Raw genomic sequence first — 22,413 nt, 5'->3', positions numbered from 1 at the left:
CTTCAGGTTCTGTACCAGCCTTTTAAAACAAGCAGTGGTGCAGCCACTCCTAAAAAACCAAATTTGGACACACTCTGCACTTTCAAACTATCGCCCTACTCTAAACTCCCTTTTCTCTCGAAGATTTTGGAGAAAGCAGTTCTTTTACAGTTACAGTCGTTTTTAGATACATGGTGTTCTTGAGGTGTTCCAATCTGGTTTTAAGACATTTCATAGCACTGAATCTGCACTTTTAAGAGTTTTTAACGATCTTTTAATCTCAACTGATTCTGGAGATTATGTAGTTCTTATTCTTTTAGATCTTACAGCAGCATTCGACACAGTTGCCCACAGCATCCTATTTCTCGCCTCGAGCATGGCGTGGGGATTAGGGGCACTGCCTTGGAGTGTTTTAGGTCACTTGTCGGACAGAGATTTTAGAGTGAGTTTTGGTGGCTCTATTTCACTTCGTGTGTCCCTCACATTTGGAGTTCCACAGGGTTCGATTCTCGGCCAATTCTTTTTTCACTCTATCTGCTTCCCCTTGGATGTATCTTAAAAAGACACAACTCAGCTTCCACTTTATGCAGATGATTCGCAAATCTACCTGCCCATCAAAGAAATGATGGTATTTCTTTAGCAAGATTAGTTACTGTTTTAATGATATTAAAGCCTGGATGCCTTACTTTTTTAAACTTTAACAAGTAAAACTTAGGTTATGGTTTTTAGACCCCAGTGGAACCTCTGATGTCTCACAAATACCTGGGTATTTTTCAACCCTATGTTAATCTGTTGTAACAAACCTGGGTGTAAAAATGAATTGTGATTTAAAATGGAAAAGCAGATCAATTCTGTTGTGAAAGCAAGTTTCTTTCAACTGAGCTTCTTACCAAGCTTAAGGCCTTTTTATCCTTCACAGACTTTGAGAGGGTTATACATGCTTTTATTACACACGCTTGACTATTGTAATGCTCTTTATGTAGGTTAGCCAGGCCTCCCTCTCTCGACACAGCTGGTTCAAAATGCTGCCGCTCGCCTCCTTACTGGAACTCGTAAGCGGATCCACATCACCCCTGTCCTGACTCTCTCCACTGGCTCCCAGTTACTTTTAGGATTGATTTTAAGATTTTATTGTTTGTTTTTAAAGCCCTCCTGGACTAGCTCCAGTCTACAAACTGATCTGTTGAAGCACATGTTCCTTCAAATTTAAGGTCTGCAAACCAGTCTCTTCTTGTTGCCCCTAAAACACGGCTGAAGAGTAGAGGGGATCGGGCTTTCTCAGCCGCCCCCGAGACTTTGGAATGAGCTGCCTCTACATGTCAACCTGGCCCCCAGCCTTCCGGTTTTTAAATCGCGACTTAAACACATTTTTATTCCCTGGCTTTTAATACAGCATGAGAACTGTATTTGTTTTGTCTGGTGTTGTATTCTGTCTATTTATTGTTCCATGTCTATTACAGACCGTTGGTCAACCAGGTTGTTTTTAAATGTGCTCTAGAAATAAAGTTTGATTGATTGATTGAGTATTAAATTGAGACGGGTTCATAACCTGTAATAATAATAAAAAAAAATAAAAAATAAAACTTCTTGTATGTAGCGTTAAATACTTTTTGTGCACCCCCAACCCCGGGTCAGCTACCAACACAAATAGAATCTAATTCTGTGGGAAACACTGGTAGCTAATTCACTGACTAAAGAGAAGAACATCCTACAACCCCCTTTCAAAAGATCAGGACTAGCCCTTTAATGTCAAGTTTGTTTTTCTCGGGTCGGCCTCTAGCTCGCCCAGTAGGAGCATTTGCCCCATATTGGCTGAGTTCTGCAGCGCCCCCGGTTAAAATCTGACCTGCGGGCCTTTGCTGTGTCTCATCCCCCTTCACGTCTATACACTATAATAAAAAGGGAAAGGCCCCAAAAAATAATCTTTAAAATAAAAAGTTTGTGTTTCTCAACAGTATTGCACTTTTCACAAAAAATAAGTGGAACATAGATTATATTGTTGCGTTACAATCCAATTCCAAAAGTTGCCTTAGACATAAACTGTCTATATAAGCGGAGAAGCTTGTATTAACAACCAAAAGTTTGAGTCCAAGGGGTTTCATGTCTCCTAGCTCCAGTAAAAACGTGCCTAGAAAATTGTCCACATAAATAATAGTAGTAATAATAATAATAATAATAATAATAATAATAATAATAATAATACTGTGAGCCAGAGACCTACGGTTAGAGGTTGTATGATTTGAGAAAAGGAGTGGCGAGAGGGAAACAAAGCTATTAAAGTGAGATTGAGATGGATGGATGGATGGAGGAAGCAAGGAATCAGAAAGCAAGAAGCATAGAAGGGAAAAAAAATCGGCGAAAGATGAATGGATGACAGCTTAGTTGTCTTCCTGGCAAACAAAGTGTTCATGATTAATGGAATATTTGTCCATTTCCTTCTTGTTTGCCACGTCACAGCAGCCGTCTGTTTAGGGTCACTCCAAGACAGAAAACTGAGAACAGTGGTTGCTTCTGTTTACATGTTGATCCTGTACACCTAAAGTGTTTTGCTAAGCACAGCATACAATAATAATAATAATCCAACATTATTTTCTTTTAGGCCATTCAGCATGTTGAATTAGCGGTGGAGACAGTCCAGCGAACTTTTGGGACTCACTATCAAGCCACCCATTCAGCCACCCATTGAAATAGATTCACAGCTGTATAAAAAAGAGCAAAGTAGTTTTGTTTTGTTTGTCTTTTGGTAATACTTTTTAGGATTATAAATTGTGACTACTGATCAATCATTTCACCTTGTGAAGAACTTATATGCATTCAGTCAGTGGAAGGCAGCGCATTCGCCATAGCGTTTGGTGCGTTTTCAATTGCACTATTCCCAAAAGCACAATGTTTATCAGGTTGTCTTTTGTCCATGGTAGTTCCTTGAAGTCAGCTTTATGTGGCAGGGGGTTTAACTTGAAGAAAAAGCTTATTTTTTTCCCTCGACTTTTTCTACCGTGCTTTTCATCAAGCTCCCTGCCTAGACAAACAGCTAAAACACACTCGCACTGTCTAGATGAGCAGAAGAACATTTTACAATTAATGAAAAGGAGAAAAAGTGCAGCTCTTAAAATTTTGCCTTGTTCCTCAAATGAAAGGATTGTTAGTGTCAACCGTTAAATGGAAAGAAACAATAGACGGAAGAGTGAAAAGCAGCATGGGTAAAGGTTTGCTGTGAATCCCGTTCTCTGAATACTGAGCTTACATCACCATGTTGTATGACAGAATAGAGAGCCAGACCCTTTTAAAATGTGCACTTGCAAAATCAGTTTCCATCTAACAAGTTTATTTGCAGTTCTTCTCCCGGTCACCAATTTATTAATGCTGCACTTTCAACAGCTTGACGTGACCAAACATTCATGTCTCAATACATGAAATAATGGTTGTGCCGTACAAATTAGTGTGACAGTAATGACAGGGCTCAGGTATTCTGACAACAGCTTTTGTACTTAGCCATACTAATGCCTCCCAGTTTGTCAGGATAGATCGCACAAAATTCTTAAAGCAGCAAGTGTCAATTGAGTTTGTGTGGAAAATGTGTTGCAAGTCTAAGCTCCCTAAAAGTCAAATCAAATGAGGAGGGTTGGTGTGAAGTACAATTTGTGAAGAGCAAACAATATAATGATTCATTTTTAGTTTATGCGCAATAACATCAGTCGTTATCATTTGGGTCAGGGTCTGGGTTTTTACCATTGACTTTATGAAATATGACTAGTATCCATGATGTCACCCATAGTTTTCTAAAGAGCCAAAATGAAGCTCAAAGAGGGATCCCAATAAATGGACATATTCTTCACAATTTGGTCAACTGGTCAGTTTTCAAGCTATAGTCCGTAGTTTCTGTCAACCCCATGAAGAAATCTAAGTAATGATAAAAACACTGTCGGCACATTCACATGACACAGGCCTTTGGTGATTGCGCACCACCCCCATCCCCCTCTCTTCCTAGTAGCGTTTATCCCAAGGAGAACACAGAGGTTTAAAAAAAAAATCTTGTAAATTTGATGTCCTCTTTGTCTCCACAGTTGAACACTGGCGCTGTCCTTTCCCAGCGGTGAAAACAATCACTCATGCTTCAGCGCATTAATGCCGCCGGACGACACCATTTTAAAAACATTATCATACAGAGAGACAGAGAGTTTTGTGGAGCTGATAGGCTTGACTAGCTTTGTATTAGTCTCGCATTGGCAGATCTGTGTACGTTTAAAGGTTGCTTTAGTTGTGCATTAGAAAACTCAGATTAGACAAATAGTCTAGCTAGCTGTCTGGATTTACCCTGCAGAGATCTGAGAAGCAGTTAACCATAGTCCTCAGAAATCCACCGGAATGCAAACACAAAGAAAGCGGAAGGTAATGGACATCTGGCTGAATATAAGGGACAACCAGCAGAACTTCCAGTGGCACCAGATCAACGCCCTAAATTAATCTCCGTTGATATAGACTAGCTTTGTATCAACTCATTTGTCAATGGCTTGAACGTAACTGACGTTGCACACTATAGCTTTAAATATTGGAGGGAGGAAGACAGCAAGCAAAAAGAGCCAGAGTGAGGTGTTAGATAAAGAGCTGCACATGAAAGGCACTACATAGACTTTTGCAAATCAGCACACATCAAGGTATGAGTTATATCACCTTGTCATGCTGCAAAGTGGAAAAAAACACCTTACTAGCATGGCATGAATGATTACATTTGCTAATGGCTCAGCTCAGTATGAACATCCCACCGACAAAAACGGCATTAGAAAACCCAGATCCAAGGTCTGTGTGCTAGCTGTGGGTGCTCACTGAAGCAAATCAAGTGACAAATACCGGCTCTTGATTTAGATCAGCATGTGCGCTCTAAAGAGATTTTGGCATTCCAATGCATATCTTTATGGAATGTGTCTCTGTGTGAATGGACCCCAAGACCCCAGAGAAACCTGACTGCTGCTTGGCTTGGAGGGCACAGCAGCAATGACATAGTATATGGTCAATAAGTCCCAAATTACATCTTGCCTAAATTGACACAGTAAACAGGAATCTACGTAAATCTAGCAGACAGATAAATCAGGCATAACAAAAGGCCATTTAATGTTTGGAAGCAAATAGAAAACAAGAAGCTACTGTCAGACTGAATAATGGCATGCTAACCAAATGGCAAATCAGGCAATTTTAACTGTAATTTTATGGCCTCCAACTTTGAGCAGTTCCTGAATTGACACCGCTATCATTCACCTGAATCTTTTACAAGTATATGAAATAAAAATAAATAAATAAATCCCAGCAGTACAGTTCAGGGCCCCCCAGAGATTTCTATATTTGCTGTGCTGGGGGATTTATTACTCTTTGACACTATTTTACAGACCCTACCGTGAAGAGATGAGACTACAGCTCCAAATACTGTACCTTCACTGACAGCACAGACAATGGGAACATTTTTTAAAAGGGAGCTTTATCAAATTATAGGAGGTGAAATTTAAACCGCTGACATACCAAAAACAGACCTATCAACAGTTTTATGAATAATTTAGGTTTTTCTGGCTGGTTTTTAGGGGGAAAAAAAGCCAGCAACAAAATCTTAACAATAAAAATAATAGTCCTTGTAGACTGGAAGCTGAGCAACTGAAAGAGTGTCATTCATCTTTCTGGTATGAAATTCACTATTAAAAAGTAAGCAATAAAAAATAAAAAAAAAGTTTTGTGAGTTTACAAAAACTGTTGCACTGCCATGACATGACGTGATTCGAGCAGCTACTGCAGTGAAAAGGGTGCTGCAAATCAACAGCAGAGCTGCCAACTTTTCCAAAAACCTTGGAGTGAGATTTGTGGGGGCAACCAATATTTTGCCGCGTACAAAGCAATTTCTTTGGCTCTTTCAGCAGGGTTTAAATTGGGATTTGTTATATTTGGGGGGATAGGGGGCTCTCCCTAGGGGGGTCTGGGGGTATGCCCCCCCAGGACATTTTTTTTAAAAATAAACCCTTAAATGGCACTTTCTGGAGAGTTTGTGTAAAAAATTGAGAATCAAAGTCTGCATGATATGTGCAAAACGTAGGGTTAGAGCTTTGCATTGTTGTAGTATCAACAGGATTAGGGCATTTAAGGGCGGCTGTGGCTCAGTGGTAGAGCGGTTGCCTGCAATCGGATGGTTGGTGTGTGGATCCCCGCCCCTGCAGTCATTGTCGAAGTGTCCTTGGGCAAGACACTGAACCCGAGTTGCCCCGGTGCTGCGCATCGGAGTGTGAATGTGGTGAGTGTTTATCTGATGAGCAGTGGTACCTTGTACGGCAGCCCGGCCACAGTGTATGAAGTGTGTGAATGGTGAATGTTTCCTGTAGATGTAAAAGCGCTTTGAGCAGTTGTTAAGACTGGAAAAGCGCTATATAAATACAGCACATTTGCATTTACATTATATACATTAACTTCTTATGATATAAGAACTGACCCAGACAATGTGCCAAACATAATGAACCACATGAAGAGACAGTAGCATATGTCAGCAACAGCTGAGAAGATTTGGGTCTGTGGTGAACAGGTCCAGGAGTCCCTGGTGTAGGGACCAGGTCCAGGGGTCCCTGGTGTAGGGACCAGGGACCCAAAGTTAAATTAATCTTGCATCTTTGAAATAAAGATATCAATCAATCAATCAATCAAATCAAATGTTGAGGGGTCAACTAAGACCACTGAAATTCTAAAGAATGACAACCACTGTTTTGCATAAATTCTAATCCTTTAACCTTTGTACCAAGGCTCAGTAATGTTTGGACCTCATCCTCTGGCCCCCCTTACTGGATTTCCTTTTTTGGGAAAATAAAGACTATTTGTACATTTCATAAAACATTGAATTAAATATTTACAGTTAAATTTAGAGATACCCCGAGGTTAGAGAAGCACAATAGTGGCCCAACGTTGCAGTATCGTATATATAGTATAGCTCAGATGTGTTTCACCAGATTTCTGCTCATGTTTACAACTTTGTGCACATTCAAAATATAACTCCTCCCATCTCTGTTGTCCGAGATTTGGAGAGTTGTAATATAGTCTGCTGTGCATGTCATTGCTCCGCTGATATGGTGGATCTCACTCAGACCGTCTGACAAAGTTTAGAGGAGGCTATACGCTGCTCATTATCAGAGGACTACGCACAGATGCAACGCGTCACTGTCCCCCCCAGAGCGAGTCCACTAAAATGAACTGAAGTTGCTTCGCTTACCAGCCGCGCTGCTCACCTCTATTGTTACAGAGAGAGTGGACATGAAGCGACGGACGGGACTGCGATACTCAGAGCCCATAGGCCTACTTGAAGTCGGGGAAATGAAACTGGGATCTATAGATCTATAGATAAACTCATCTTTCAGAAATTTGACCGACCGGGTTGACACTTCAGCGTGAGAAATCGGGGGTGTGGCGTGTGAGCGTGTGAAACCAGTCAAATGCGTGTGTCTCACGGCCAATGCGTGAGAGTTGGCAGCCCTGCAACAGTATGTAATATGCAATGGGTGGAATTATGGCAACTATCACGTACATACAAAGACTAATCTTAAAATGGCATTTCAGCAATTTGATGATCCCAACAGGCTAGGGGGCTTACAGGAGATCAATGCCGCAGAGGCCAAAATCTTTTAGTCCCTGATATGGGTCAAGTTTCCTAAATGCTGGATCCTACACTTCCCATTATACAACTCAACATATCTTAGTTAGACAAACACTGCCTGGTAAATGCCCATGAATTTCACACCCCATGCCACCAGATAACGACAATTTAGCACAAATTCCTTTTAACGGCACTCATTTAGCGCTCGATTAGCACCCTTATTCTGTAATTTAGGCCTTGGGCCGCTCCGTAGTTTGGAAAATCAGGAAGCAATGCAGCAGTAACATTGTGAATGAAACAGTAAAGTGCTCTGTGATAACATCCAGGGGATCACAAACCCGCCACCTGGTAAAAGTTATTTGTTGTCAGAAAAAGAATTCTTGTAAATCTCTACAGACAGTTGTGTAAACAGGATTAGGTGAAAGTGTATGCAACCATGTAAACAACCTTCACTCATAACTTTAGCAAGATGAGCATTCATCAAGCTTGTGAACCACTCCAGTTAACAGCCTTTTCTCCCTGTTGTTGAGGTCGGGAAGAAGAAGATAAGAGAAGAAAAAAAGGACAGGGCCTGAGATTGCTCTTACTGAACCACAAGTTCGTATGGCTTCACTCAAACTTTACAGTTAAAAATGTAAACTCATAACTTCTCATCCACTCTGCTGTTCCTTCCTTTTTCACCTTGTTGTTGTGTCTTAGCAATCTCACTCTGCCTTATCACATGTCCCGTACTGATGCCAGCCTTTCAGGTAGTCCTAGAGTCAGCTAGAATTTACCTTGTCACCTTGTTGGGACCCAACCTCATGTCTGTCAAGAAAAATGTTGGCGACGAGCACAAGCAATTTCAGGGAAAGTGGGAGAAGAAATATTTTTTAATTGAGCACAGAGGCATCCCTACATGTCTCATATGCACAGAGAAAGTTGCGGTGCACAAGGAATATAACATCAGACGTCATTACACAACTAGACATGCTGAGGAGGATACAAAATACCAGGGAGATGAGAGAAATCACCAGGTGGTCAATCTTAAAAAAATTCTATTGAGGGAACATGATTTATTCAAGAAAGCAAACAAGGAATGAAGCAGCAGTCAAAGCTCAAGGAAGGCGAGTTCATCAAAAAGTGCATGTTACTTGCTGCAAGTAAAGTCTGTCTGGAAAATAAGGATCATTTTAGCAACATCAGCCTTTCAGCTAACAGTGGCAGAGTGCATTTCTGACCTGTCACAAAACATAGATGATCAACTCCTTGAGAAAGCCAAAGGTTTTTGAGTATACTCGGTCGCTCTTGATGAGGGCACAGACAACGCTGACACTGCGCAGCATGCCCTCGTGGTGTTGACAAGTGATTGAGGAGTTTCTCGCTGTGATTCCAATGCATAGTCAGAATAGTTTTTCTGAGTTGAGAGCAGAAGTGAAAGCCTTCATGGAGAAGGATGGGATGGCTGATTCTGTGTTAAGTGATCCCAAATGGCTCATGGACTTTGCTTTACTTGTTGACATCACTCAGGAGCTGAATGTGCTGAAGAAGAAGTTACAAGCCAGGGGCAGGTTGTCAGTGATGCCCATGATAATGTGAGGGCATTCACCACAAAACTTGTGTTATGGGAAGCCCAGCTCTCAGACAAACCTCTGCCATTTCCCGGCATGCAAGGCATTCACGGATGTTGGCACACCATTCAGTGGTGAGAAGTATGCTGATGCCATTATGAAGCTACAGGAGGAATTTGATTGCAGGTGTGCTAACTTCAAGACACACAGAGACACTTTTCAAATTTTTGCTGACCCCTATTCCTTCAATGTGCAAGATGCTCCACCTGTACTTCAAACGGAGCTCAATGACCTGCAGTGCAATTCTGAACTCAAAGCAAAGTTCAGAGAGAGCGGAAATGCAGACAACTTCGGACAATTTTTAAGAGAATTGCCACCCACCTTCCCTGAGCTCTCCAGGATGTTTAAGCAAATCATGTGCCTTTTTGGGAGCACATATCTATGTGAAAAGCTCTTCTCCACCATGAAGTTCAATAAGACAAAGTACAGGTCCAAACTTACTGATGGAGATCTTCAAGCCGTACTGAGGGTTTCAACGGTTTCCTCCTTCAAGCCAAATGTGTCTCAGCTGTGTGAGAGGAAGCGCTGCCAGGTCTCTGAAGAAGAGAAGCCTATGTTCTGAAGAACAGTTCATTTTTAGAAGAAACATTCATGTTTAAATGGAATACTTGATGTGGCCTAGCCCGACCGAGACTCTACGTCCAGCAGCCCCCGGGTAAGTTGAGTTTGAGACCCCAGATGCAGAAGAACCTACGGTGGCCTTTAGGTAACATAAAAAGGTTTATTTAGTTTGTCCATTCCAGGCTAATGTAGAAACATGGCGATGCAACATGGCGGACTCCGTGGGAGAAGACCCACTCTCTATGTAGATATGAAGGGCTCATTCTAAGATAATGAAAAGGTCTTGTTTTGAGTTTGAGTTGTGAATATTACATCCCATTTCTGCCAATAGATCTCCCTAAATTTATCAATGCTTCTTTAAACAACCAACACATTTTTATGTTATCAGAGAGACATGTCAAGCTCTTCTAATCAACTTTTTCTATTTTTTGTTCCCTGTACCTTTGATATTACCAGTCATCAAATCAAAAATTCATTATCAGTGAAAATGTTACTTGCTTCACAAGTATCATCTGATGACATCGATCACTATTGTACCGCTTGAAAATGTCACCTTATCTTCATCTGGATGGAATCAAGGGGAAACTCATTTTCAAAGCTTTAAACCTTTTTATATGTGGTGCTTTCATATAAAAGCCCTTCTCCTGTATATGTCACCCATTTCTAATCATTAGGCCCACAAGCTTGCCTCTTTTCCAGTTCAGAAATATATTGACCAAATACCAGAATCATCCATGTGCAAATACCCCATTGGCTGATATTTATGCATGTTATTGGTTGCTTTAATTTTATTTTAGTTCACTTTTTCTATTTCTGAAACTCATACTTATTAAACTGTTCTTTGTAATATGTATGTAGGTGTTGTATGATGGAGAGGTTTTGACCCTTACTCCGATTCTCCGCTGGGCACATCTGTGCTGCGTTCCGGTTTTATTTTGTCCTCCGCCACGCGCCATACCACACCGGGAAGCAGACCTTCTTGCTGCCCAACTCGTAAATTGTATTGTCTCAACAAGTACTTTACAGAACAATCGTGTGCTTGTTAAGCTTGGATATACCTTCCACTCCAAGCTCTCCTGTAATTAAACTCCATGCCTTATCTTTTCTGGTGTTGTCCTTTAAAGATAAGATTTGTGATGCCATATTATGTTTTTCAAACTCCAAGATAATTCTGTTGTTGTCCGTGGTTTTGTAAAAGGGAAATAAACAATACTGGGGGATGTCTTTTGGTCAACTGACTGGACAGTTTCGCCGTTTCACTTCCTGCCAGGCTGTCCAAACGGCTCACAGCTTGCGAGAAAATAGACCTGGGGCGTATGTTGAGCCGACCGGGAGAGCCGCTTCAAGCATGCCCCTGGGACGCGCCATGGCGCTGGTGGACCGCCACACAGCGGCACTGGTCCACTTCTGACATGTGTCTACAGTTTTAATTGTTATTAAAACAGCTGTATATTGTTAAGCATGACAGGCAAACCTGTATTTGTACCAGTGTTTCAGCTGGTAATTTTGCTATCGCGGCCGCCACGGCGAAAAACACAAAAGAAGTTATTGAATGCAACTAACTTCAGTTGGTTGAGTAACAGCGTGTGAGACGGAGCCTTCTGGACTTGCAAGAGAGAGGTGACCCATGGCCAGAATATCTTAGTTCATAAAATGCAGCGCAGGGACAATACAGACATTTCATACACAAGACGTGTGTAACTCCGCTGACCCGCCATTTGACCCGTGCTGCACCCATTCATAATGAGTCAGCCGTCTCTCTGGGAGTAGTGTCCATCCCACTCCCTCTCTCTCCCTAGCTCTTTTAATCAGTTATTGTTGAAAACAAGTGAAGGAGCTTTCTCAGAGATACATTAGCCATATTTCAGATGGCTAATTTTCATTTACATATGTTGCAGCTGTATGTCTATACAACATACAACTTCAACATAAGAAGAATGTAGCATAATATGGATGTGAAAGCAGTTATAAATAGCCTATGTGACAATAAAATATGTTTTGGTTAGAATCAACAAATAATCGTGACAATATTGATAAAAATAATTGTGATTATCATTTTGCCCATAATCGTGCAGCCCTAGCAGCAATTGCTCGGGGGGGTCGCGGCGCTACCGGAATGCAGCGCAGACGCGCCCGGTGGAAAATAGGGGTTAAAGTTTCCTTTTAAAGTTTCATTCCTTGACTTGTATAGCGGAGCCATAAAAGTCCTTTGCTGTCCGACTCTATTCTATGCTTGACATATAGGCGCATAAACGCCAAGACACATCAAAAGAGAATTATTCCACTAGAGCAACGCACAATAGCCTACCTGACATTTGTAGCAAAACACAGCATACAGGAGTAGAGGCAATCAAACAGCCCCAAAAGTTACACTGAGTAAATATGAAATGGTGTTTTATTGTAGCACAAAAAAAAGAAAGAAAAAAAAGCTTTCAAGGTCAGTTTCTACAGTGAGAAAGCAGTCAGCAGTAGTAATTACATCATTTGGTAGCGTTTTTCTAGTCCTTGATGTAAGTATCATTCCAGCAGGACTGTTTCTATGAACGCTAGTATAAGCAGCACTATTACACAGCTGCAGAAGTCCCTTTGCTGATGTTTAATATTTTGTATTGTGAGCTTGCTTCATCTTGTTCATACATCCACTCCTTCCCTCCCTCTATTCCCATGCTCCACAGCTAACCAAGGATTACGCTGGCCTCTATTGTGTGACCAGTGGACCGTCTGGCTCACACTGCTTTAGTGAGGGAAAAAAAAGGATTTCTGGTCAGAGCACAATGTTGCACTCCTGCCAAGAAAAAGCTGGCTTTGTTGTGCATCACATACTATTAAGCACAAGGTATAACGTTGCAATCACCAAAGGACAGGGTGGCTGTTTCTAGAAATATATATTTTTTTGAAGGCTGGACATGAAGCTGGAAGCACCTCATAGGGTTTGAATTCCACAGAGGAAAAGTGTAATATTACTTGCTACATGCTTTCAAGCCTTATTGTGAGCTGACCTTGATCGGACAGGAAGTCCAGCATGGTCTGCAGCAGGAAGGACAGGTGGCGCACAGACAGGCCGGGGTTGCCCATGCGACGGGAGGCGTACACCAGCTCATGTAGGAGGCGCATCTGAACAGCAGCCCAGCCTCGGTGGGTACCTGAGAGACACATGGCAGAGAGAAATTCACGTTCACAAGGCTGACAAGGCTCATTGCTGATCTAGTGTTACACAGCTGTCCTATAAGATTAGTAGAAATTCATCAGGACTACCTGTAGGACGATATTTGCATTTGTTGAATCACTTGTTGGGTGGACAAGGAGAAATTTGATGACATTACTCAACGGTATGTAAATCTTGATGTTTTCTGTGATGGTCTCAGTTCCAACTAGGGGTAGGTGATTTAATTGTCCACTTTATGATCATATTGTTTTATTATTTTATTCCCGTTACAGTAATTGATTTTAAGTAGTTTTTAAATAAAGGGATACTGTGTATCATAATGTTGGTAGCATGTGTAAATTAACAATGGTAAACCTCCCTCCATCTTCCCTACTTACACACCAGCAGAAAACCCCCCAAGTGACACCATTAGGGCCTGTTGAACTACAGACTGTCCTTCTGCCTAGAGAGCCGCCCATCTCTCTCTTTTCTTTTAAAACCCAGACAGAACTCAGATTAAACTTTAAAACTAGACAGTGCTGATGAAATATAAAACAAGATTTTGTTACTGTATTCCCTACTTCTTGCCTAAAATGTTTTTAGAAACAGATTTTAGTGCACCGTTTGGCTGAAATACGATATAGTTGGTTACCAGCGGGCCTCCATTCTGTGCCAATGCGGACAAGCTCGCAATAAGCCACCCACCAGCGGTGCCGTTTGTTGGTCTGGTGCAGTGCAGTGCATTGTGGTGGTTTCAGGTTTACCACCTTTTGAGTGAAAGGGAATGTATTCAGCCAGGTTTTATGAAAGACCCTCTTTCTAGCAGTAAAATACTTCTTTAAAAAAATGTTTCAGATTATTGAAGTTATTGTTTTACATGTGAGAAATGTTGTCTGATGTAATGAATAACAGAATACAGATCAATTCACTGGACATTCATTTGCAAACGCAAATGAATGTTCATACTGATTTAGTGATAATATTCTTAACCATATCTTCCTGCCCAGCACACAATGACAACCAATAAATACTAGTTAATACTCTTTGATGTGTTTAGTGAAAAACATTATTGCTTGAGGCAATGCAACAGGTGCGTGACAAACCTTCATAAGTCTGTATTTGGCATGCTTCCACACAAAAAGCCCACCACATAATTGGATCAAACTCAAACCATTTCATTGGAGCCATGTCTTAAAATTGAAGTACCCCCATTGCCTGTCACATGTGCTCCGGCCTGGTGCTAACTTAGCCAATGTGTTTTGCTCAGCAGAGTTCCACAAGACATCTTAATAACATTCTAGCCTGACACCAACTGTTACATAATACCCTCAGCCCCCTTACGAGATCTCCTGCTCCACTCCCAGCTTTCGACTGTTGACTCACTAAGTGAGAAAGAAAACTAGAGGAAAGATGTGCCGAGGAGGCCGCGGGGGCCAGAGGGAGGAAGCGAGGTTATTTGGTAAACACTCAGATGTTTCCTCAGCTTAAATACCACTTCCAACAACGTCAAAACACGCCGGTGATGCTTTTCAGTTATCAGCATTTTTTCTAGCATGGTCATTATTCACCCTGACTTCTTCTGCCATTTGAACAAACTCAATCTTAATGCAATTCCTTCATAAGCTATTTTTTTTCTGTCATAAAAACTGCACCTACTAAGCAGTCTAAAAATAGCTGACTTCCACCCGTCTGCCAAAACCAGCGCTTATCTGGAGAACAGTAATCCAAAGGACACTTTGGATTTTCTGAGGACGTCGCTCTCACTGTAACATGAAAAAATGACTTCATTTGTGGTATTTTCAGACCTGAACTGGGGGTGTCTGGCAATCCACTTAACACACCGCCAAGATAACGAGCGTGGTGCCACGGCCAAGCAGTCGCACTGTCATGCAAAACCTGACTTAAAAAGGAGCTGTGCCTCTGATGAAACAAGGGCAATTTTCTACTGTGCAGAGTGATGAAATGTCACATGCCACCCTTACTCTCCTCGATAAGAAAACCTTTAAATTATTTTAAAAAAAAGATACCTCCAAAATTGCTGTGGCGGCAGGACAACAGAAGAAAAACAGGGGTCTATGTAAGAGGAAGAAAGCGTGTCCCCATTTCTGGTAACAGAAGGGACTAGTGGAAAACTGGGCCTGTGAGCTACTTGAAAAGCCTTTAGCAGCCCTGTATTTCAGGGAACAGCAGCCTTGTTGGAATGAACCATTCTTTTTCACTTGAACTTGCCTCTTCAGCTTACTGCTTGATTAACTCCCACCTGATCCCTTCTGCCAAAAGACAACCATCATCCACTGTTTTCCCATCCCTACTGTGGGGACTCTGAGTGGATACCCAACCCTCACTTGGGACTTGAATGATACAGCAGATATAGCAGAGTGGATAATTTATGTTACAGTACCTTTCATGGAATAATGTTCTCCCTATTCATCCCCACATGCGTCTAATTGAATGGCATCATTTTATTATACAAGAAAATAAAAAAAGTACCCAAGGTCTGGAATATTAACTTAAAGAACTGGCAAAAAAAAATATTAATTTGCAAAATGGAATGGTAAATTTTGCAACTCATCACAACATTTTAATCCTCAAAATGTCAACTATGAATTTGTTTGACACCGAGGGAACATTTCCAGTTCCAACTTTGTTTGACACCCTTTTACCTCCTCTGTTATAACAAAGTGAACTTGCATACATGTACTGTAGATATGTGCCCATATGTGAAGTTTTTCCAATCTAGTATAACTGGGACCTCTGCTCCCGTCTTCCCTCCTGTTTTACTTTTTATTGATAATTCACAAATTATCCTTACTTTACTTTCTACTTTTAGGTCTGCCAAATGCTATAAAATACCTGTACCTGAGCAAGGAAATGCTCTTTTAGGGCATTTAATTACAAGGAGTATTTAACATGGATATATCACATATATATTCCATTTTATCAAAGTAAGATAATAAAATTGCACATTTGAATTGTTAGTTGCTCTATGATTAGGAGTAATCTATTGGTTGTAGAAGTTGAGATGAGATGTAAATTTGGAGAGATGACAGTTACTCTGTGAAAATACATCAGCCACGTTTGACAAAAGGTTCTATCGTCAAATGCACACTGGAAACCAGATTTGTGTTTAGAATGCCCACATAAAAAACAAATAAAAACAATAAAGTGTAAAAGCATCCGCTTCTTTTCAAATGTTAGATTTTGAAAGTGAGAAAGGAAATGTTATGAAACAGACGTGGAGCTATGCATTAAAAACAGATTCAATGGCCATTGTATTACACATTGATTTACTTTTAGTGTATCAAAAGAGGGGAAAGAATCCTGGCGGTACACACTGACGATACATACTCCTATGATATCAAGGCCCAGGCCATCAATAGTTAAGTGCTGTTGTTGCTGTTGGTGTAAAGTATCCTTAGTACCATCTAAAGCATCCTTTCACAGTCTAAGTGCAAACACTTGACCTCAAACAATCTGCAGATAGTTTCTATTCACAGTTTACAGAAGGAAACTAGGCCAGACATTAACAGCCCATCTGGGAAAAGTCCTGTAACCGCATCCAATATGGATGTCCCTGAGATGCACTGTGAGCATTTGTTTGTGTTGCCAGCGCTTGCCATTGACTGGCTGCGATGGGCAAAGGGTCTATAGTCTGTAGAACCAAAAGGCTTATAGTGCGTTCCATTTGTACTCAGATCTGGGATTTTCAGAGGTCAAAGACAGAAAAAAAATCACCCCGACCTCGGATTTCCAAGCTCTGAACTCAAAGAACCTCACAGTAGCCCGAGTTCAAAATCCAACATGACTGCCCCCCTGTAACAGTTGTTAAAAGCTGTAGTAACAAAGTTATAAGCATGTTCAACTGCTATCTGTGGACATGTTACGCTGTATGTATCCACACAAAAAAACAGTGTATTGTTAGAAACTGGCATTGCTAACGATTGCTTACCTGGCTAGAGTTAACGACAACAATGAAAATCCAACTTGTAAATGGAACGCATTTAACCTGGGTGTGACGTCATTCAGAGCTCCTACTTCCGAGGTAAATGGAACGCGCTATTATCACAGAGGACCTTACCAACGAGTTCACAAAAGCCCTTGTCTTTTTTCTCGAGGAAAGTGCTGGCTTGAATGCAGAACACGCTGGAAGAGCACTCTTGAAAAGGACAGCAAAGCTTGAGGTTGAATGAAGCAAAGCTTGAGGTTGAATGGAGCAATAATTTTCATTTCCTATTTATGAAATAGGTCTTCAACACTGCTGCCACTTACATCATCTGGATCATGCAAGAGGGTACTGCTTTCAGTATCTGAAAAAGATTCATTCAGGGAGATTTCCTCTTTTCCTTTCCACACAGCACTACTTAACTCGTGACCCTTAATAGATAAATAAATCTAGTCATTATAGGAGGAGACCAATTCCTCAGTTTGTTAGTGCACTCTGTTCTACTTCTTTATTGTCCATGTTGACTACGCACATAAACCTCTCTTCAGCTATGTAGTCGAGACCACCTAAACAGAGACCATGTCACCACCAAGACGTATCAAGACCGAGACCAAGACTTTGAGTGGTTGAGACCGAATCAACACCAAGACCAGATTTGTGTTAGACAGCCAGATCTTTTTCTCCGGTCTCCCGCATTCACTTTCTTGGGAGTGTGTGTAAAGGGGGCAGGGAGAGGGGGGTTTATGTTAACAAATTAGATACGAGTCATTTTAATGGTTGCATTTGCAAGTTTTAACACACAGGCCTAAATCAGACAATGCACTGGCAATTTAGCAAAATCCCTGCAGTTGAAAGAAAATCCTGAGTCCTCCGAGAACGAGACAGAGTTAAAAATGCAGCAGATTCTGAGACGAGACCTTCAAAAATTGGTCTACAGATCGGTATTCAGTCCAAGATTGATCTCGAGTACTACAACACTGCCTCTCTTCACGTTGAGTGCAAAATTCTGATTATGGTATTGATTTGCATTATACATAGGACACTGATTCCATAGTTTTATAAAAGAAGGGGCACTGGAAATTATCCAAAATATAGGAGGATTTATAGAATGTATGAATCATACAGTGAGTATGACAATGACACATCTGTAATGTTGTATGTTTATGCTCACGTCCACTTTGGATTCTGTTAAAGAAATAAAGAAATGTGCTGCAATTTGTTTGAAGTGCTGCAGTTTCTCCTCTTTTGCTGTGATTAACAATAACATGAACACCACCACCCCCCCCCATCACCACCACCCCAGACAAAAATCAAGATAAGATGACACAGTAGCTACAATATTCAAAACCATTCAACAAAATAACAAAATTGACAATAAGCCATGAACCAAATAAACATGAGCTTAAATGACAACACCATAAGTCCATCTTACGAGTCTCTTCCCAGCACAAACCGTTAATGACATTTTTTTCCAACCGCCACCCTAGCCATCTCACTAGCCCACTCCTGGATTGACGGCTCCCTTCATTCTTCCATCCCCGTCCGGCTATCATTAAACTAGTCTGGACCCAGCTTCTTATGTGATTATCCATCCAGTTTAGGATTGACCCATCTCCCACAACAAATAATCTTGGACTAAATGGAACCTGGGTCCCTGCAATCAGACACAGGTTGTCGTGTCTAGTTACTTCTCTTTCAATAGATCAGGGCCTAGCTGTTCTTTGTTAGACGTGAAATGAGTGATGATGTTTGAACACTAGGAAACAAACCCTCAAATTAATTCACAAATTGGCCAGTTTTTGTCATCCGATGGGATATTTTTAGGTTCAATCTTCTCTTTTCCTTTTTATTTATGGTGCATATGCTGTTTGCCAAACTTCAAACCGTCACTGCTTTATTTGAGGTGTAACATGAGTCTGAGTGTTGATAGAAACATTCTTAGAAACCACAACTTATAAGATTACACTACAGCTGAATTGATAAGCTGACATGATACTGCAAAAAATGTTGACGATTACTTGTTTGAGCTTATGATCAAGCAAGAATACCAAATATTCTCTGGTTGTAGTTTCACAAATATGAACATTTGTATTGTTGTACAATAGATATCTTCGGATATTACAAATGTTGGTCGGTTAAAACAAGCAATTTAAAACATCATTAAAACATCACTTTAGGAAATTGTGATGGCTGTTTTTCTCTATTTTCTGTTTCTATGTTTTTAAGACCAAACAAACAAGCATGCAATATGTGAGATGAATAGTTTGGATGTGAAACATTGCTGTGTGGAAAAAAAAGGTTGATAGGCAATCTGTCATCTCTAGTTTTTCCACATAGTCTAAAACATCTTACTACCTCCAAGTGTCCAAGATCACAGTACCTTTGCTGAAGTCTTTGGGATCAAGTGACAAGCTGTATCCAGGCAACGTCTCCAGCAGCAGCTTGTAGCAGGCCCTCCAGCCGGGCTCTGGGATGGTGGGAGCCACACACTGCATGGCTGCAACGCGCTTGAAAAACGCAGACTTGCGATGGAAGCCGATCAGTTCGTAGAGCTCCGACAGGATACTGTAGCGTTGGATCTTCTCCTCTTCTGAGAGCTGCAGTTACGGAGGAAACATTAATGTCGCCCTCCACTCAAAAGCCTGTTTTCCTTCTTTTTACTTCATGTGGATATTTGAGCATCACTGTGAAGAATGATGTATGTGCAGACATTCATCTCCTGAAGAGAGAAAGTTTCTCTGCGCTCACTTTAAACCGGAGTTTAAAGAAGGATTTAATGACTTCACAGCTAGTTTGAAAGCCATTCTGGTCCAAAATGCAACTTACACATGTGTAGAACACTAAAGTTACTAAGGAAACAAGACTCAAAGCTCCTTCAATGCATTTGTCTCCATGATTCAACTGTACAACATCCTGCTCATGTTAATCATCCGGAGTATATGGAATAGCATTTATTAATTTCCCAGTCAGATAGTGTACCTGTCCCAGGTTGATGTAAACAGCGTTTTGCAGGAATTCAGAAGCCTCCCTGGCTCTCTTCTGAATGGCCAGCACCCTGACCGCTTTCACACAGGCCTCCAGCTCGATCACCCCTGCGTTCTTATACTGCAGGAGATAGGGGGGGGGGGGGGGGGAGAGAAATGCGGGGAGAGAAATGAATGAAATACAAACAGTCAATAAGGGTCGCCTGGACTTCTAGAACCCACCTCATAATCGGAGGGACGGTTTCTTTAATTAACAAATAAAGACCCTCATCGGTCACCACTAATGCAGGATGACAGACTGTGAGAACTCGGATGCCTAGTGGATCCCCCCCCCCCCCCAGGGGTTTACAGCCACTGCTCCGCTTGTGCTTGCACTACAGTTCTGAGCTACTGCTGCTAGGCCTTTAAGCTGCGCACATGTGTGTATACTTTTTATCTTGCCGTCCCTCCACTTCCACCCTCATTGTCTCCTTATTAAAATTCAATTAATATCTAAATGGCTGTGTGTTGAGATGTAATTTAATTCTGAATGAACTAGTTACAGGTAAAAGGGCTGAGGGAGGTCAGTGCAAAAAGGCAATTATTATAATGAAGATAAAGCACGGAGTAGCTTCTGAATAGTCTGGCAGCATAATGAGCCTATCTAGTTTTTCTTAAGCATTAGGGATAATGTAATAATATTCTTTTTTACTTTGTCAAGTACAGTGGTCAAAGGAGAGTACAAATATATTATGCCACGAAGATTCAAAATACACAAAGATACATAATTCAGATGGTTTTGTTATCTACCGGGTTTTCACTGACTCTGGATTCTACTTCAAGGGAATACACATGGTCTCAGTCGCCATGTAGCATTCAGAAATAAACAGCTGCTGTCAGCATGTACTGGTCTGATACTACTCAAAACACAGTATTTTGTCCATGTCCTCAAACTCCATCAAACCAAGTCCAATACTGCCCCCTGGTGACGTAGATACCTTTTAAACACATGACTGGTAGCTACAGTTCTGCCATTGTCAGCGGTGGTTTTGTATTAAAAGCAACCTGAAAGCACACACTATCATGTAGAGTATGAGCAGTTACATACAAAACCGGAGGGCTTCGCATTACTAGCTGGATCGCGTACATGTGGTCTCATGACACTGCACTTAGTTTCCTTACACTGGTTCCCCATCAAAGTCAGAATCCAATTTAAGGTTGTTGTCATCAATTTTTAAAGCTCTGGACTTTCAGACACTATGGCATCTTATCCCATCTATTCATCCTACCTAAAAATAAAAAAATAAAAATCAAGAAACAAATGCTATAAGGCACCAATCTACATTAAAGAGCTACTGACCTCCCTTCCCTGTCTGCAGCCATCAGCCCATTTGTTGCTACTGAAGATGGGAATCTTTAAAAACAGGCCATGAATATAAACCACCTATATATTTTTTTCAAAGGCTCTGCCATTTTCTACTACCACGTTTTCTAAAGTGTTCACCAAGTTAAATTTTTTGAAGACCTTTTTAATGTCAGATAAAATGCAGTTTAATATCTGTTTCACAGTCATCCCGGCCAAAGTATTAAAGATATGATAGCAACTTGGAAAGGACGATGTGGCCTAGAATTATTCATTATTATTTTACATTTTTCTCATTTATTTTCAGAGCTCCCTAGCTGCATAACAATACATCCTAACAATATAATCAATTCAATTAACGGAACCTGGACCAAGATAAGTGGCTATAAATGGATAAATTATTCAATTGTAGATTATTTATTAATTTAAGTTTTTACTGAAGTTGACACACATGCCCCTAATGAGACAACGAGCTTCCTGTAGCTAGCAGTAGAGACACTGGCCCTCATTTATGAAACATGCGTATGACCTAAAACAGGCGTAGGACAGGTGTACGCCAATTCCTACGCAAAGCAAGCAATATCTCAATTTTAACATGAGCGTAGGCTGCGATTAAATCTCCCGTCAGGTCTGAACTCGTGTACTCAAGTTTTCAAGTCAGTGTAGACTTGTGGTGCAGCATATAATTGTAACTATCATAATTAAATACCAGGAGAAGGAGAAATCATCAGTTGATCACTTATCGGCAATTGCAGATCTGGCTCTTTTTGAAGACTTCTATGCACTGGTACAAAAGTGCACACGTACCCTACACACACGGGTCACGGTGGAACGCTCTATTGGATTGATTACGGGCAGATGGTTTTGTCTTGCATCAGCGAGGGGACCCTACTATACACGCTAGAAAAAGTGTGCAACATTCTTTAAGCCTGTGGGGTTGTGCACAACATCTTGCAGGAAAACAGGGTGCCATAAATGTAGTGATGGAGCCAGTTGACCCGATGCCCAGAGAGCAGTGTCCAGCTCAGCCCCAACTGGGGACTATAAGAAGGAGACAGGATATTACTCCTTGCTTTTAAAAAAAAGGTATAGTGTTATGTTTGGCAACGATATTCAATATGGGAAACATGACAATGCACAACATTTTTTTATTTATTCTTCAGATTTTTGTTTGTCTGGTCTTGTCTTGTTTTGTTTGACGATTTCTTTGTACCATTGACCAACATATTTTGGCTTG

General features: G+C 41.0%; 1 protein-coding gene across 4 annotated transcripts in view; it reads right to left on the bottom strand.

The window, feature by feature from the left end:
• Nucleotides 1-22,413, bottom strand: part of trappc9 (trafficking protein particle complex subunit 9) — a 265,848-nt gene that overhangs the window by 231,016 nt on the left and 12,419 nt on the right. For all 4 annotated transcript variants that reach the window (XM_032535067.1, XM_032535068.1, XM_032535069.1 and 1 more), the window contains 3 exons: nucleotides 19,830-19,955; nucleotides 19,231-19,447; nucleotides 12,762-12,905 (listed from right to left, as the gene is read on the bottom strand). In XM_032535067.1, coding sequence (XP_032390958.1) covers nucleotides 12,762-12,905; nucleotides 19,231-19,447; nucleotides 19,830-19,955 — 487 coding nt within the window. The remainder of the gene's footprint in view (nucleotides 1-12,761; nucleotides 12,906-19,230; nucleotides 19,448-19,829; nucleotides 19,956-22,413) is intronic.

The sequence above is a fragment of the Etheostoma spectabile genome, chromosome 14 (assembly GCF_008692095.1).
Source record: "Etheostoma spectabile isolate EspeVRDwgs_2016 chromosome 14, UIUC_Espe_1.0, whole genome shotgun sequence".
Lineage (NCBI taxonomy): Eukaryota > Metazoa > Chordata > Actinopteri > Perciformes > Percidae > Etheostoma > Etheostoma spectabile.
Note: the sequence above shows the minus strand (reverse complement) of the source record. Positions and strands in the feature narration are given on the sequence as shown.